This window comes from Pinus tabuliformis, chromosome X, assembly GCF_031772625.1.
Source record: "Pinus tabuliformis cultivar Carrire ecotype Pingquan chromosome X, CPIR1, whole genome shotgun sequence".
Lineage (NCBI taxonomy): Eukaryota > Viridiplantae > Streptophyta > Pinopsida > Pinales > Pinaceae > Pinus > Pinus tabuliformis.
The window spans coordinates 275,390,678-275,406,065 of NC_142308.1; the positions used below are offsets into that span (position 1 = coordinate 275,390,678).

Below are 15,388 nucleotides of genomic sequence, written 5' to 3' on the forward strand. Positions count from 1 at the left end.
ACACCTGGTTGCTTTTATTGTAAATGCATATTTAGGGAAAGATAGTGCTTGATTGTTTTGTTTGTCACTAAAAAAGCCTTGTTTTCTAGGGAGGTCGGTTTTGTCTGCAAAATTGACTCTTTCCGCATGACACATAGCTTTTCATCTCTTCTCATAACTTACGCGCCCTTGATATTTCGGTCCCTCATCCACCAAGGATCGAGTCACGATAGCAGTAGTTCTAATTCTATGTTGTTCTCCGTCCCAATTCAACGAAAGCATCATCAGTAGTTTTAATTCTATGTTGTTCCCTATCCCAATTCAGCTGAAGCATCATCCATTGATTGAGTTCCAGCTTCACTACTAGGAGCAGAGCAAGCCAATACAGAATTTGTTTTATATGACCTTGAAGGACACACCACGACAGGAGGCAGAGATTCATTTCCGGATCTCCCCCCATCCATCCTTTGCTGCATGACCAGAGAAGTGAATGTCGTGCCCACTGAATAGGATGATGAGTGAATACTCTAGGATAGTTGGTGTAGTCGATCCATTACTAAAATCCCTAGATCTTACCTGATGAAAGTCAGGCTCCTTTGTAATCGGCATGCCCAACTCAGACATGCAGGCCTTTATTCTATCATCTCTTCCATACAAACCAGGATACCTCTGAATACACTTATCTTGCATAGTCTCCAATTCCTTTTCCAGAGGATAGTTAATGGAAAATCCGCCTCCCCCATAAGCCATACTATAAGAAAAGAAAATATTCTGCAAATGAGACTTTGATAAACTTCCAATGTAGTAAGGTTTCGTGTGATCATACTTGGATATAACCCTCACCAGATTATCAGCAATAAAGACAGTATCATCATCCCCCATGACAAACCAATGTACATCAGGAAGACCCATTCTGAAAGTCTCAGACATAATGTGGGAAATTCTAATGGCAGATTTGTGTCCTTGCTTGTTGGTGTACTTAAAATGGGAGGCATTAGCTGATATTCTCCATGGGGGCAGGGAAGAATTGTCACCCTTGCCAGTTGTCACAGGCTTCTCTAACCAAATAAACCCACTCATCTCCTTCGACCTCCACCACAACTTTATGTACTCTTTTCTCTTGTCCCATAAACTAGCAGAGGCGACAATCCCAAACACTATGCGCTTCAAGTCGGTTCCTATAGAATCAGGAATAGCTTGAAGCGATTGCCTGCGAATACCAACCTCGTCGGCATTGACAACCTCTGTAGTATTCTACATCGCTAAAACCGCCACACTGTTACTAGTACTAGTACTATAACTGTAGCATTTGTGCTTGCTCAAGAAAGAAGAATTAGTGCACCAGTAGGAAAAGTTGAAGTATTTGCCTAGTGCAGAAATGACTGTGCCATGTTTTGCTACCTGGGACAAGGAGTGAGCGGCGGCTCGGTGGCGACGAAAGTGGAGGAAGGAGTTCGAGTGAGGTTGTCACCACATAGAAAAAAAGACAAATCTCATGTTGCTATCACCAAGTGGTTTTCTTCGTTTGAGGCATGAAGACAAGTTTCATTTAGTCTTTCACCACGTTTACTTGGCTCGGGACAGCTGTCGGCATTTGCATAAACTTGATTTTTTTGCTTAAACTTTGGTCTTGAAACTTTAATGCCCAAAAAGCTGTGGGCATTCGCACAAACTTGATTTTTTTGCTCATTATTTTATGAAAGAACAATTTAGTATAGGCAATTATATTTCCATATAAATGATGTAGAGCTTACTCAGTATTCAAACTAGTTATAAGGTTTGTTAACAACAGTTGGTTAGCCACCTAGCCTGGATGGACAACAGGAGAATACTGGGGATCTATCGATAGAGACTATATAAGGCCCTCGTTACAATTACCTCATCGGGTAAATGGATAAGTTATAGGAGACTAAGAAGGCAAGTCATAACGAAGGTGAACTTTCTTGGGTCAAGTGGATTTCGAGGTGTAACTCCTATCCGACCGATAATTTGAATCCTTATGTATATGGATGTGTTGGTGATAGTAGTAATGCATGATAGTGATCACTTTATTTGTGTTACTTACAATAACTAAACTATGCTGGACATATACCCATGCTAGGGTACCTTATGCATTATACTCTTTATCCCTAAATAAGTAGAAGGTGCCTTTTAGTCTCTCCAAAATGCCTCATGAAACCAAAACGACGGTCTCTCCAAAACGCCTCATGAATCCAAGTGGAGTAGAGAAATAGTTTATGAGGCAAGAGAGTCTGGCCTGGGTGAAGAATGATCTACTTTTGCTTCATCGACAACATAAACAGGTGAAGCAAATGCTAGTCTCCCCCACTTTTGCCTCTACGTAATCCGTTACTGGTCCTGGCTGAGCTATCTGGCTTGATTGTTATGGATCAACCAGATCATTCACTGTTACTTACTCAACATAATCACCAGAATTGACATAAGTGGGTTCAAAGTCAACACGTGCTTCAATTGGATAAATAACTGGCTTTCGAACTGCAATGGGCTATGCCTTCGATACTAGCTTTGGATCTAGAGGCTCCGTTACTGGAACTTCATATGCCTATGCAACTGCAGGCAGAATCCACTGGATCGATTGCCTTATTAACAGCTTAATCGGCTGAGTCAACAAAATCATCAACATGAATTGGCTCTGCCCTACCCTTCCCTGCGCTTCTTTGTCGGTGGATCTGAAGCCAGAGAATCTGTAAACTGGTTGAAGGTCAACACTTCGATCTCGATCTACTGAGTAAACAACAGAATCATCGTCATTCAATGGGCAGGGCAGGTATAAGTATGGGTAGTACATGCACTATGGCCTCCTTTTCCAAATAGCAATGTTCTAAGCGCCCATCTCTACAATCTCTCACTGTCACGACAGGGACTTGTTGCTCAGCAACACCTTTTGTTTGATATTAACTTGTATAAAAGGGAAATTTTTTATTGACTTTATTTTATTCGATAGAATTATATGAACCAGAAGAGATTAAAAAGTATTTTTTAATTATTATAAATATTTGTTGACATATATATGGTCCTTTTTTCTTAAATTTGGTATTGACTCATATGAAAAGAGGAAAAATATATGTTTGAGATTTATTTATTTTGATAACTTTGTAGTAACAGGTAACTTGTTATTAAGCAATATTTAATTTTACATAAAATTAAAATTGAATATAGTTTTAATATAATTATAAAAAAATTAGTTTTTTAAAGATGGTAGGATGATGTTTAATTTTGATGCGGAGATAAATGAAGAGATTATTTGAGAGGGTAAAGATAATATTGGGAGGTTTTCAAATTAATAGTGTAATTAGTGGTTATAGTGGTCACAGGATTCTAGTCATAAAAAGGAAAAAAAAACAATATTAGAAATATTATTATATTAAATTTAAAGATAAATTATAATATGGAAGAGAAAAGATAAATTAAAATATTAAAATAAATTGACTAAACCAAATCTCAAAACACACACACACATTCTCCAAAATATGAAAAATCAAAAGTATCTACATATTTTGTCTAAAAATAAATAAACATTGTTAAAATAAAATAAAAAATTCTCATGAACTTTATAATGAAATTGGGCAATGGTAAATGTTCAAAACATCATGGGATAAAAAAACCTATAACCTTTGTGATACTAAGAAGAAAAACACTTTCCATTATATTGTCCAACATTCACTCACATTAAATCTAAATTACAAAATATTTATCACTCTACCGAACTTTTTCACTATTTAATTTAAAAACACTATAATAATTTTGGAAAATTTATTTTAATATTTTTGAAGTATAAAAAAAAAAAAATTAAAATAAATAATATTTTACATTTTTAAAAGTTGATACATCATATTAAATCTCACTAAACATTAAATATCGAAATATATATATATATATATATATATATAATATATATATATATATATATTAAAAAATTATTTTTAAAAAAAATTATAATTATAAAAAAAATAAAAATAAATTAAATAAACAAAAATGAATATTATAAATATGACAATTTTTGCTCTAAACAAAACTATTAAAAAAGTTGTAAAGGAAATGAAGTTGCCTATGGAAATGTTTTTAAGGCGCCACACATACATAATCAATCAGGGGTCTGGTTTTTATATTAAATAAAAGAATCATTTGTTAGGAATGATAGTCATTATTTCTCTTTCAATTTCTCTTCCTAAATAAATATAGTAAAAATCAATCAATAATTTCATTTTCAATGTTTTTCTATAAAATTTAAATTAATAGTTTAATTTTATGAATATATATATAATTGATGGTGGTGATGATGCATTAAAATTAATGTGGCTTATCGAACTTCAAAATAGAATATTTATTAAGATTTTTTAAAATTATATTTGTATTATCAACTCATGTATATGTCATTTATATAAAATATATATTAATAATATATTTATGAAGATGATTGAGTGGTTGGCACAATGAAATGTTATTTCTTTTATTAAATTTCAAATTATATAAGAGAACCATATTTCTGGTCCCTAGTGATAAAGCTCAAAGAACACGAGTGGGCTGTTGCAAATCGATTCCAAACAACAAAACTCCAGAGGCTGGAGATGGTGATGGGACTTGCATTTATTTTGCTTGTTTCCTCCTACACTATAGGTGTAAGGCCCACGAGCTGCAGGCAAAAACACATGCAGAGGCGACGAGTTGGCGAGCTGCAACACGGTGGAAGAAGTGTTGAAATGCGACCAAGTTGTGTGGAGCGTTTGGTTATATACACCGTGGGTGGTCCCAACGGGCCAATGAGCAGGTGAACCAAACGGTGAACACACACGATGGTTGGGTCAGTCGGTGGACGGGACGACCCATTCAGAAAGTTAAAACGATGAAGTGTGGAGGTCGGCCAATAAGAGGACGCGTTGGTTCATGAAGTTGGGCGAGCCATATATGTAGGGTGATTTGGCGTGGAGCTAGGGCATCAACCAAGTGATCAAACACATAGTCATAATGTGGAAGGTGAAGTGCGAGCTAGTTTGAAATTCGGGCAAAGGTGTAGGCGGACAAGTGTAGGCCGAAGCACCCGAGCTGAAACAGGTCGTTCGAAGGCGTTCGTGCAGGAGGTTGTTCGAGGGCGTTTGTTCAGAAAGTCGTTTGAGGGCTTCGTGTAGGAAATTCGTTCGAGGGTGTCATTCAGGAAATCGTACGAAGGCATCATGCGAGGGCATCGTTCAAGAAATCATGTGAGGGCATTCGTGAAGGATCGTTTGAGGGCGTTTGGGCAGGGTCGTTCGAGGTCGTTCGAGGGCATGACAGGGTGTCCGTTCGGGAAGTCGTTCGAGTGCGCAGCAGGGCATCCGCCCGAATGACAAGAGTTGGTGAACAGCGGACCAGGTGAAGTCTTGAATGGGTGCACGGTGAACGACTCGCCGGTGGAGACTTGGCAAGTTGGGTGTTCGGTGGAGAGCGCCCGCCAGTGGACGAGTTGAACGAAACGCATTCGCGTGAACGTGTGGAGGTAAACGAAGAGTTGGGAAGAGTCATTCAGACAATCATGTGGGTGTGCCGACGAGCTGGTTGAACGAGTTGTGTTGGTGAATGGAAAAATATTCTAAGTGTAAATTTGGGGTTTCCTCAAGATTGTAACTTACATATATATTATTATTACAAGCAGACTCATCATAGGGAGTTGCCCCTCCCAATTATATTGTTGTGCATTTATGTTAATGTTGATGAATTTTTAACTGCTGTTTTATAATGAATGAAAGTACTTGGTAAAAGGGAAAAATAAACTAAGTATAGAAAGTAGGTGTAGTCCACGATCACAAGTATTAGTGAAAAGAAAGTGGTCGACGGTGTCGTACCTCCTATAGTGCGGTTGGAAGAATATCACTAGTGTAGAGGCATGACAGGTGGTATCAGAGATGATGAATGATGGGAAGCTGAATACTTGACATTCGTGACAGGTGATTCAGAGAATCAAGGAGGATGTCTATCTTGCAAAAAATGGGTTTTACAACCTTCGAAGAATGGCAAGGGCACACATCGGGGCCAAGTCAATTTGAAGGAAGTCTACTTGAAGAATCAAGTGTTTTGGAACAAAGAATTGCAGAATGGAGCAAGGACTTGTTCGAAATGAGGGATGCTCTTCGTGCTTTGGTCAAGGAAGGGATCTCTGACATGAATAGGGATGAAGCCTATCGACTTGCAGGGAAAGTGGACTTGTTTGATGCAGAACTCAAGGAATTGAAGATAAGGCAGGACTTGATTCGAAAAAAGCTGGAATGGCTAACTCTTGGGAAAAAGCAGTTCATAGCTTTCATTCAGGATAAGGAGAAAGCTGCAGAATGTGATGATAAGGAAGAGGAAGCCATGATGATTGAGGATGTTGTAGATATAACAACGATGGAGGATGAACTTGAAACTATTCAAGTTGGACCAGGATCGTGTAGTTTGTAGACATTGGTGGATGAGGATACTCACATGGAGGAGCCTTATGATGAAATAAGTACTACTTATACTTGTGTTTTAGTGAGACTTTTGGAAGATGAACTGATGCAAGGAAGAACAAAATCAATTTGTCGATGCAAGGGAGGATCTTACCATGGATGTCTACGAAGAGACCGTGTATGGAGAAGCAAGGGTCATTGACTATTGCAGGGCTTGTTGGGGTTTTTTGTGACCTTATGACATAAGGTACGAAGGCTCATGACAAGGGAGGAACATGATGATCATTGTGGAGGAATGGGTCATGCTTTAGCCACATGGAAATTGGCTAAGTGCCCGACATGACTCATGGACAGATTAGAGAAGGGCACACACTAGAGTATGGTGATACTTGGGTGGACTTCTCATGGCTGAGACCAAGAGGAAGTCTTGGTGGAACCTTTAGTGGGGGAGCTATGATGGAAGAGACTCATATGATTAGATGATGATATGGTTGGGTGACCGAGTTCAGTAGACCGATTTGCAGACTTGGATGAGAAGGACCAATTGTTGTGATGGGTCTACCTAGGTGGACAACATGGGCAACTTGAGTCATGGACATCAGGTTGGAAACATGGAGTATTGCAGTCTTATGCAGGGACATTATGCAGGAGCACTTGTAGAAGTGTCACTTATGGGCATCCAATGAGGAGTGCCAAGGCAGGGATGTTATGCGGATGGATTTGCTGGTGTGACATGGAGACTTATTACTTATGAGCCGATGGAGAGGTTGTGCACTCTTGTACAACAAGGCCATGGACTTGGTTGGACTTGTGCACAGACTATGGAGCATTCCTACTACATGGAGAGCTGAGGCATCTTGCAGAGACCTTTGGGCCGAGACTTGTATGCTTGCTAAAGTGTTGGTTGGGGATGACTCATGGAGCTCATGATGACATGAGGTTGTGACTTTTAGGCACTTCATATTATGGTGGACTTATAGGATTTGATGCATTGAGGAGCTGAGGCCAGGGACTTTGATGCAAGTTGGGGTGCATACTTTTGAGTACATGTATGGGTGTGTTTGAAAGAGTGACTTGGTGAGGAGGATCGATATGAGACACTTTGGAGTGATGGAGTTGCAATGATGATGATGCCTTGGTGGCAACACTTGGGCATGGGTTGAGCCGAGACTTGACCACTTTTTACACATGGATAGATGAGACAAGTATACACTTGTTTCTGTGGCAGACTTGAGGGATGGCACATTGCAGATATGATAGAGGTTGCTTCATGAATCTGGATGTAACACATTGAGAGTCGGATTTGATGATAGGATCTCTTCATATTGAGGAGATGGATTTTACACATATGGATGATGATGTTGGTTAGATGCGGCTGAATTCATGCAGCACAATGGTACCAAACATCATGGGTAGCATGTTGCAGATGAGATGAGGACTACTTCATGGAATTGGGAATGACTTACATTTTGATGGAGATGGAGACAGATTCTTGATCGAGTTGATGTTGTGACAGGAGTCTGAGAAATGACTAATGATGGCATGAGGATGTGCATTCTCATGGTTTGAGCGTGACAGTTGCACTGATCACCCGACTAGTTTGAATCATGGGGCTATAGCAGTGTACAGAGATGTGTTGGCATTATGTTGGAGTATCATGACAGCAGTTCACATGATGACGATACATGATGAGGTCGACACGATGTGTTGCAGTAAGCATGTAGCTTGAGTTGGAGGGGCCAGCCTTCCACAATGGAGCAGTATATGGAGATTGCAACAAGAGGTGGTTGATGATCATGGATTGAGGAGACTTTCTGATGTATGACATACCGGTGGTTTATATGCCTTGGTATGGATATCTTGGCGATAGATGGTTGCTGGGATGAGAGATTGTCGAGGATGACAATGATTTCAAGTGGGGGAGAATGTAAGGTCCACAAGCTGCAGGCAAAAACGCGTGCAAAGACGATGAGTTGGCGAGCTGCAGCAAGGTGGGAGAAGCGTTGAAATGCGACCAAGTTGTGTGGAGCGTTTGGTTATATACACCGTGGGTGGTCCCACCGAGCCGACGGGCGGGCGAACGAAACCATGAACACACATGATGGTTGGGTCGACGAGCCGACCCGTTTAGAAAGTTAAAACGATGAAGGGTGTAGGTCGGCCAACAAGAGGATGCGTTGGTTCATGAAGTTGGGCGAGCCATATATTTACGGTGATTTGGCATGGAGCTAAGGCATCAACCAAGTGATCAAACACATAGTCATAATGTGGAAGGTGAAGTGGGAGCTGGTATGAAATATGGGCAAAGGTGCAGGCGGACAAGTGCAGGGCTGAAGCACCCGAGCTGAAATAGGTCATTCGAAGTCTTTCGTGTAGGAGGTCATTCGTTCAGAAAATCATTCGAGGGCGTCGTGTAGGAAAGTAGTTGGAGGGCATAGTTCAAGAAATCATGCAAAGGCATCGTGCGAGGGTGTCGTTCAGGAAATCGTGTGAGGGCGTCATGCGAGGTCGTTCGTGCGGGATTGTTTGAGGGCGTTCGGGCAAGGTTGTTCGAGGGCACGATAGGGCATCCATTTGAACGGTTGTTCAAGAAGTCGTTTGAGGGCGCGACAGGGCATCCGCCCGAATGACACAAGTTGGTGAACGACGGACCGGGTGAAGTCTTGAACGGGTGCACAGTGAACGACTTGCCAGTGGAGACTTGGTGAATTGGGCGTTCGGTGGAGAGTGCCCGCCGGTGGACGAGTTTGATGAGTTGGACGAATTGAATGAAACGCGTTCGGGTGAACGTGCGGAGGCAAACAAAGAGTTGGGTAGAGTCGTTCGGACAACCGTGTGGGCGTGTTGATGAGCTGGCTGAATGAGTTGTGCCGGTGAATGTAAAATTATTCTAAGTGTAAATTTGGGGTTTCCTCAAGATTGTTACTTACATATATAATATTATTACGGGTAGACTCATCATAGGGAGTTGCCCCTCCCAGTTATACTGTTGTGCGTTTATGTTAATGCTGATGAATGTTTAACTGTTGTTTTATAATGAATGAAATTACTTGATAAAAGAGAAAAATAAACTAAGTATAGAAATTAGGCATAGTTCACGATCGCAAGTATTGGTGAAAAAAAAATGGTCGGTGGTGCCGCACCTCCTATAGTGCCGTTGGAAGAATACCGCCAGTGTAGGGGCGTGACAATAGGCGTATGGGTGACGCCTCCAAAGCTTTGAACACAGGTGGGACTGCTGCAAATTCATTCCAAACACCAAAACTCCATAAGCCGTAGATGGTGATGGGACTTGCACTTATTTTGCTTGTTTCCTCCTATACTAAATCTCATATTTTACTAAATCATAAATTCCTAATATATCTAAATATATCTAACTTACATACTATTAGATATTACAATTCATCATAATTAAAAAATAAATGAATAATATATCAATAATAGTATTGGTAGAGCCTAATAATATATCAAGGAGTTGTCTTTAGTGAGATTTTTTGGACTTTCAAGTAAGGAATCTTGGGGAAAAATTTGTGGTGAAATCTTGATCATTTGTGTTATTCAAACTGGTTTTTCAACCAATATATTGTGATTTCAATAAATCCTTGCAAGCTTTTAGAGAAATTAAACCCAAAAAACCTACCTAAAAAACTTCCAAAAAAATCTCAAAAACAACTAGATATATCAATAATAGTGCTAGTCAACCCTATATTAATATGATATAGACTTCCGAATCACGTTCTCTGCATTTACCACAAGACAGCGAGAGTTTGAATAGATTGCGAAGCAGGTAACGGAGCGAAGCTTCTGTAGGAAATTTATGACAAGTCCTACTTCCAAATTCTGCACGCAAACGCGCATTTCAAGATAAGCATACACTTTCCCTTGACTTCGTTAGCTCGTGACAAACAATACTCTAGAAACATTTACCTGCCTGGCAAATGCAGGTGGAGAGAGAGGGGGAGACGTTGATATATTTAGCCTGCCAATATCCATTTTACATAGCCTGCCAATATCCATTTTACAGCGAAGCAAACATCCGAACGCAGGCTTGAATCCGTAGAGGGTGGCAAAAGTGAATTTAACGGTTTTGAATTACTTTTGCAGTGAAGAATGGAGAGTTGGATGAAGGCCAGCGTTTGGATGGCAGTGCTTTTGGCTACCGCCACACTACATACATCTCCATCTTCTGCAAACAGCTTGCTACCGCCTTTGGCAGGTATAACAACATTAATGCCCATCCCCTCTTATTTCATTTCTCCATGATTGAGAATTTTCTTGATAAACATATAATTAGAATTCAATTTTATTCTGCAGATACTCTGTGCAAGGGCATCGATTGTGGGAACGGAACCTGTGTCACAACTACAGAATATCCCTTTGTCAAATGTGATTGTAATGCAGGATGGAGGCAACCCAAATTACCTATCGCTATCCCTTTTGTTGCCTGCGTTATACCCAATTGTGAGCTTTGGATCATTTATTGAATTTGTGTTTGTAGCAGTTTTATCGAGGAGTTGTTAGGATTTTTAGAAGCTAGTTGTTTTTAGTGTGATATTTTGGATTTTTTTTGGATTTTTTCAGTTTAATTTCTCTAAAATTTGGTAGGAATTTATTGAAATTACAAATTTGATGAGTAACTCCTACACAATCCAAGTATGGTAGGGGTTTTTCAGGGTGCTGAATCTATATATACAGTCAAAAAACCAGTTTAACGAACACAAATCAAGATTTCACTTCAAAATTGTCCGCCAGATTCAAACACCACATTAAAAACAACTCCTTTTTAGAAATACAAAATATGATTTATCCATTAATTGTCAATTTACTGCCATGTTAGTTCATGGTTTCAATTTTATATACAGTTTTATGGGTTTTATATGCTTGTGATAAGGTTTGGAATTGGAGAAAAAATTATTGTAAAACTGTTGATTTTAATAGGGTAATTAAAAATTTATGATAAATTGTTTGTTTTTATTAATGTTTGGAATTGGAAAAATAATTATCATTTGTTTATTGATGGTTGGAATTGGAAAATAATTAGCATAAAAAATAATAATTTTAATAAGGTATTTAAATTTTTAATAAAATATTTGTTAAGATTTTGTTAGATGTTTATTTTTTTTTTTTTTTTTTTTCAATAATATAATTTTGGGTGAAATTGTGATTTTTGATTATTTAAAATTTGTTTTTGAATACATAAATCTATTTACCACTCTGAAAACTTTTGAAATTCTAGGTTTATGCAAACTACACAACTTATACTTGTGATTCTAATAAGTTTTTATTTAATTTCTAATAAAATTGATCAAAAAATATATTTAGTAAAAAGCCAAAACTTTGAAGAATTGGACTACAGCATATGTTTTAAAACATTTAGATACAATTCAATTGTTATATATTTCTAATTGATTAAGGCTAAAATTATAATTTTAAGTGGTTTAAATTTAGCTCCTTACGCTATGTAATTGTTCAAAGTTACAAAGAAAAACCTTACCCAATTTATGAAAAAACAAAAACAAAAAACAAAATCATAAAACTATTAATTTGACATTTGGTTTTAAATTTGATAGTAGTTTACCTTTGGCATTAGATTTGATACAGTTTTATATACACATTTAAGTATGGAATACTTATGGTTTTGTGCAGGTACTTTAAACTACAGATGCAACAACAGCGTTATCGCTGAAGCACCAAGCCCTTCCTGTCATAGCCATGGTTATTTCAATGATATTCTCACACGTAAGTGTATATGTATTGCATATTCTTTAAGTTGAATGATTAAAATTATATGTTTCAGAACTGTTGTGATTAATATGAATTCTGAACGTTGGACATAGCTTGCTTCTATGACGTATGTGGCGGTGGGAAGTGTATTGGTAAAGGCAACTATACCTATATTTGCGAGTGCAATTATGGATACGGAAATCTCATGAATTGGACTATGGGATACTGTGTTAAGGAATGTAAGTAGGCCTCTTCGAATTATTTTATATTTGATCGGTTAATTCGTAAATAAATTCAATTTTTTATATAAAGGATTGAGAATTAATGGATTTGGTTGTTTTTTAAAATCTAAAATAAAGTTTTGGTTAGTCAAAACAAAGAACTCTCATTGCTCAATTATTAACTAACTTTAAACTATTTGACATAAAAATGGATATAACTCTATCTATTTATAATTGCAATTTTCATTACTTTTACAATTATATAACTATACAAGCTATAATCAATATTAATATTATTATCTTAATTTTTATTAATAATAATTTGAATATATAATTGTATGTTTTAATATTTTCATAATTTCATAATTATAAAATGTTTTAATCTAATCATGCATGATATTATTAGTTTAATTTGTAATATTAATATTAATATTTTGATTTTTTTGTTGTGAGGTCGAAACTTGTTGATAAATAAATATAAATTTACTTTATATAATGCTCACTAAATAAAAATGTGTTTTATTAATTTAAGTTTAAACTAAAAATTATAATAATAATGTTTTTAGCCATAATCACATCAAAATTTATTTATAGATTTTTTTGGAATCAACCGTACCATTATAATTTATAGAACTTCATACCATACAACTAAAAATAATTAACGAATAAAACACACTCATAAAAAATGTGAATTACAGGTTCGATTCAGGGAGAGTGCTCCCGCCTTGGCGTCACAGTAAGCTCAAACGTATCAGACGTCCAAACCACAACTGATTCCAGTACAAGCGATGCCCAAGGTATTTTAAATTTATGGCAACAGGATTTAAATTTGGCAGGAATGAAATCAATTTGTTTGCATATTTTGAAATAATCTTGGTCGAATTTGTTCTATCGCAGGCGGTTTAAAATTTGTGAAGGACAAACGGGTCTGGATGGTCTGGCCAATGCTCGCGGCACTGTTCATGATATGAATCGAATGAAAGAAAGCAGGCTCGTGGTTTTGTCGAGATTGAAGTGATTCTTTTGGTTTGAATAAGATACATGTATGTAGTTGATCTCGAGTATGGGAAAGTCTGATGTTTTTTTTTTCAATAAATGGACGGAATCAATATTCTTTACTTCAAATCTACGCAACTTTATTTATTAAATGAATTTTGGTATTTTTCACGAAAGTTTGAAATTCTAAGTTAAAATTAACATTGTGAGATTTTCATCGAAGTTCGTAAATTTTTTATTTTTTAATGGAGTAGTGTGTAGAGGTTCAAGAATTGTTTGGATGGTCACGGTAAAAAAATTCAAAAATTTTATATGTACAGTGTTTGGATTATGTTTTGATAGTGAAAATGGATTCAGCAATATCAAAAATTTATAGAGCACCTAAAATTATGAAATTTAACAGTTTTTAATCAGATTTACAAAAATCTCTGCCAGATTTTTTTCAAAATATAATCAGAATTTCCATAACTTTCAAAACAAAAAAAATAATGGTTAGACTACTGCTTTCTAACTAGAGCCTGATATTTTCACTTAATTTCCAAATCAAAACACGCCACTTATTTATCATGATAGTTTTAGCTTCACATATCTTTCTAAATATATCTGAGATATATTTTCAAAAGTTTCTAGAGATATATTTCAAAAAAAACCTTTTCTATATCTATCTATCTATATATGTGAGTTCTATTTTCAAACGTTTCTAGAGATATATTTCAAAGAAAAACCCTTCCTAAATATATATCTCTGAGTTCTATTGTCACACGTTTCTAGAGATATCTTTCAAAGAAAAACTCTTCCTACATATATCTCTGAGTTCTATTTTCAAACGTTTCTAGAAACACATTTCAAAGAAGAACTCAAGAGTCAATAGTCATTCATTATAAATTCGGTTATTCATTATAAATTCTGAAAATATTTTGAAAGTGGAAAAATCAAGGTGTCTCAACTTGACGAACAGAAATGAAGTTAATTTAACGTTTTGTCCCAACGTGACGTCATGTAGCCTCATTAATGAGATATGACAAGTGTAGCTCTGAATTTTCAATTTCCGATCGATCACGAAGGCAGACATTTTTGAATTTTCAATGAGCGATCACTGCGGTCTAGTTAGTCAGAATTGATGGCTTTCAATTTTCAATGTGCGCGATCATCTTACTGTTTTTGACTTTTTTATTATTAAAAGCTATATAATAAATTTTATTATTTTTAAAATGGTTAAAATGAATTTTCAATGTGCGAGATCTGACCGTTTTTGACTGTTTTTTTTATTATTAAAAGCTATATAATAATTTTTATTATTTTTAAAATAGTTAAATTTGTGTTCTACCACAATTATAATATTTTGATGGTAATAATTTTGTGTTTATAAATATTGTTGTATTAGTTCAGAGTTTTGTGAATTTTTAGGTGAGTAAATTTTTGAAGTACTATTTTCCAGAAAATAAAAATAAAAGTAACAGCTCATATATTAATATAATCTGTTCATATATTTATATAATTGGTTACATATACACAATGAATAAAAACTATAATATATACAAAATAGTAAAAATTATCAAGTGATTGCAAATTAGAGATTTGTAGCAGAAGAAGACAAACCACTCCCTCCAAGAGGCACTGATTTTTTTCCAAACAAAATTAAAATGAAAAAAATATATAAAATATTTAGACCACATATATGTATGTATATGTTTAAAATAACCAAAAAGAAAGAAATTTGAAATTATATGAAGTATTTAAAGAAATTTAGACCATATATAAATATATATATGTTTGTTTGTTTTGTTAGAATATTTAAATTAAAATTGGCTTACATTTACAATTTTGTATATTTTTTTGAGAAGATTTTTTAGTGTAAATCACATTCGCATGTATTTGTCGACGCGTTTCGAAGTAACGAGTGTGGCTGCATGTTAACAGAGCAGAACATCCAACTACTATATTTGACCACACAATGACTATATTGAACTGGTAAGCTAGAATGGCTAACGACTATATTTCATTGGGAAATGGCTAACCAGACTGGACTAAGGGATATGGACA

The 15,388-nt window shown here is 36.1% G+C and overlaps 2 protein-coding genes across 2 annotated transcripts; one reads left to right on the forward strand and one right to left on the reverse strand.

Annotated features, from left to right (window-relative positions):
- Positions 1-290: 290 nt before the first annotated feature.
- Positions 291-5,170, reverse strand: LOC149139461 (uncharacterized). The gene is made up of 3 exons (XM_089450724.1): positions 5,039-5,170; positions 556-1,233; positions 291-449 (listed from the first exon to the last, which is right to left on the reverse strand). The coding sequence occupies exons 1-3, from the start codon at positions 5,168-5,170 to the stop codon at positions 291-293; spliced, it is 969 nt and encodes a 322-aa protein (XP_089306850.1).
- Positions 5,171-10,362: 5,192 nt separating this feature from the next.
- LOC149139462 (uncharacterized) lies at positions 10,363-13,474 on the forward strand. Its single transcript, XM_089448992.1, has 6 exons — positions 10,363-10,620; positions 10,719-10,865; positions 12,051-12,143; positions 12,242-12,367; positions 13,048-13,146; positions 13,247-13,474. The coding sequence occupies exons 1-6, from the start codon at positions 10,515-10,517 to the stop codon at positions 13,318-13,320; spliced, it is 645 nt and encodes a 214-aa protein (XP_089305118.1). The 5' UTR covers positions 10,363-10,514; the 3' UTR covers positions 13,321-13,474.
- The last annotated feature ends 1,914 nt before the right edge of the window (positions 13,475-15,388 follow it).

What these genes read in the sequence shown, in the direction of transcription:
- LOC149139461 (XM_089450724.1), bottom strand. Translation starts at nt 5,170, where the DNA reads ATGCCTTCGTACGATTTCCTGAATGACACCCTCGAACGAATTTCCTAC. An exon ending in AACGACCTGTTTCAGCTCGG is followed by an intron (nt 1,234 to 5,038) that starts GTGCTTCGGCCT and finishes TTAGCGATGTAG; the next exon opens with AATACTACAGAGGTTGTCAA. An exon ending in AGGAGCCTGACTTTCATCAG is followed by an intron (nt 450 to 555) that starts GTAAGATCTAGG and finishes CTGGTCATGCAG; the next exon opens with CAAAGGATGGATGGGGGGAG.
- LOC149139462 (XM_089448992.1), top strand. Translation starts at nt 10,515, where the DNA reads ATGGAGAGTTGGATGAAGGCCAGCGTTTGGATGGCAGTGCTTTTGGCT. An exon ending in TTTCAATGATATTCTCACAC is followed by an intron (nt 12,144 to 12,241) that starts GTAAGTGTATAT and finishes CGTTGGACATAG; the next exon opens with CTTGCTTCTATGACGTATGT. An exon ending in CAGTACAAGCGATGCCCAAG is followed by an intron (nt 13,147 to 13,246) that starts GTATTTTAAATT and finishes GTTCTATCGCAG; the next exon opens with GCGGTTTAAAATTTGTGAAG.